General features: G+C 47.7%; 1 protein-coding gene across 1 annotated transcript in view; it reads left to right on the top strand.

Moving 5' to 3' along the window:
- Positions 1-1,854, top strand: part of LOC127623292 (regulator of G-protein signaling 9-binding protein-like) — a 1,856-nt gene extending 2 nt beyond the window's left edge. The window contains exon 1 of the mRNA XM_052097685.1: positions 1-1,854. This exon is cut by the window's left edge and continues 2 nt beyond it. Within this exon, the coding sequence (XP_051953645.1) occupies positions 467-1,195 (729 nt within the window). The 5' untranslated portion in view covers positions 1-466 and the 3' untranslated portion in view covers positions 1,196-1,854.

The following is a 1,854-nucleotide window of genomic DNA, read 5'->3' as shown; positions in this document are numbered from 1 at the left end:
GGACGTTTGTTTACATTCCTCTCTCGGAATGCCTTCGTGATGTCACAGGAGCCAAACGTTCGATCTGGAGTTTTGAAATGAACTCCTGTTCTCTTTCCAGTGGGCGTCTGGCGCGTGTTAATATTTCGCGAAAAGACGAGGGGCGAGCGTTTTTAAATCCACGCGACACCACACGCACGCCCACTGCGCGCGGACATTCTGAAGCCGTCTAATCTCCGGCAGCAAAACTAAAGCCGTTTAGGGATCCATTTAGTGATAAGCCCGAGAGCGAACATGGATGGAGAGGAATTTGCAATGACGAGAGCGATGCTGACCGGATCTGTATGGCTGCTCTGCTCCCGTGGAAACTAGAAGAGACCAACATCGCGCGCGTTGTCATTAATAAACCTTGCCAACCGCTGATATTTACCAGTCTCCGACTTTTTATATATTTTTTTAGAATCCACGTCTCCAGAGTTACGCAAACATGGGCAAAGACGAATGCAAAACCATGTTGGACGCCCTGAACAAAGTAACGGCTTGCTACAGGCATCTGGTGATTGCTTTGGGGAGCACGTCGGATTCTCAAAACCTACGAGAGGAACTTAAAAAGACCCGCAATAAAGCCCAGGAGTTGGCCGTGGCCAACAGGACTAAACTGACGACTCTTTTGAAAGACAAGAGCATCAGCAAAGACGACCGCGCCGAATACGAGCGCCTCTGGGTGCTCTTCACCAGCAGCATGGAGCTCCTGGAGGTGGACATGAAGAGATCCCTGGAGATCGGGCAGGATTTCCCACTCAAAGTGCCAACGAGACACCTCATCCAAACGGGCATGACCGGCAGCACCACGACCGTGGCGGCCCGAGCCATGAGCGTCCAAAACATGAAATACGAAGCGGACGCGAACATCGACACGGCGGATCTCAAAGAGCTGGAGACCGAGATTGCACAGGTGGACCAGATGATGGAGGAGATGGAGATGAAGGTGCAGGTGGCGCATTGGGCTGTCGAGGCGAAACAGGAAGCGGGCGCCGAGTTAAAATCCACAGCCAGTGTCGGAAATTCGTCTGTCGGTGTCATCTCGATTTGCGAGGAGGAACCCAAAGAAACGGTGGAAACAGAAACTGACATGATGAAAGTATTCGCAGGCATTATATTCACTGCGGTTTTATTAATTGCCGGAATTCTGGGCTACCTGGTGATTAATCTTTGAGTAACGGGTCTGGTTGCAGATATGTAGTTTGGCCTGTTTATCAGGATGGCACTGACTCAGGGCTTAGATGTTCGGTCGGAATGTACATGGAGGCAGCAACATGTTGCTTTAGTAGGTCTGTGAATTTGTGGAGGCATGATGTCTTGATGTCATGATGTCATGATGCTGGAGATCACCTCCCCAGCATTTAGATGGCAGTGCTAGCAGCTAATGGCCCATCATTCTGATTACTCTACTAAATAGAAGGCAACAGATCATAATCAGGATTTATGAGCCAAAAAGAAATTCACTGCATCACTTGAAACTTAAAGAGGACTTAGTTGTAGCATATACATTCTATATGTGTCCTATACAGAGTAGTAGGCGTATCAGAAAGTGGACATTTGGTCACTGGATGAAGACCCACGACCAACTTGTGACACTTGGACATCATCAAAAGGCTCTGCATATTAAACCGATGTTTGTTTCTCAGTTTATATTAATAGGTGACATATATGAGGTTGCTCATGATGTCACCCTGTTCTACAGATGGCCCGTCATTGACTGTTTGCACTCTGGCGAAATGGGCCTTACAGTAGATGTGTCGCTGCATACTTTGCAACAGTTTCAACATTTTAGTGTTTGATTTGTACATAGGAACTATACTCATGTCATATTAG

This window comes from Xyrauchen texanus, chromosome 29 (assembly GCF_025860055.1).
Source record: "Xyrauchen texanus isolate HMW12.3.18 chromosome 29, RBS_HiC_50CHRs, whole genome shotgun sequence".
Taxonomy (NCBI): domain Eukaryota; kingdom Metazoa; phylum Chordata; class Actinopteri; order Cypriniformes; family Catostomidae; genus Xyrauchen; species Xyrauchen texanus.
Note: the sequence above shows the minus strand (reverse complement) of the source record. Positions and strands in the feature narration are given on the sequence as shown.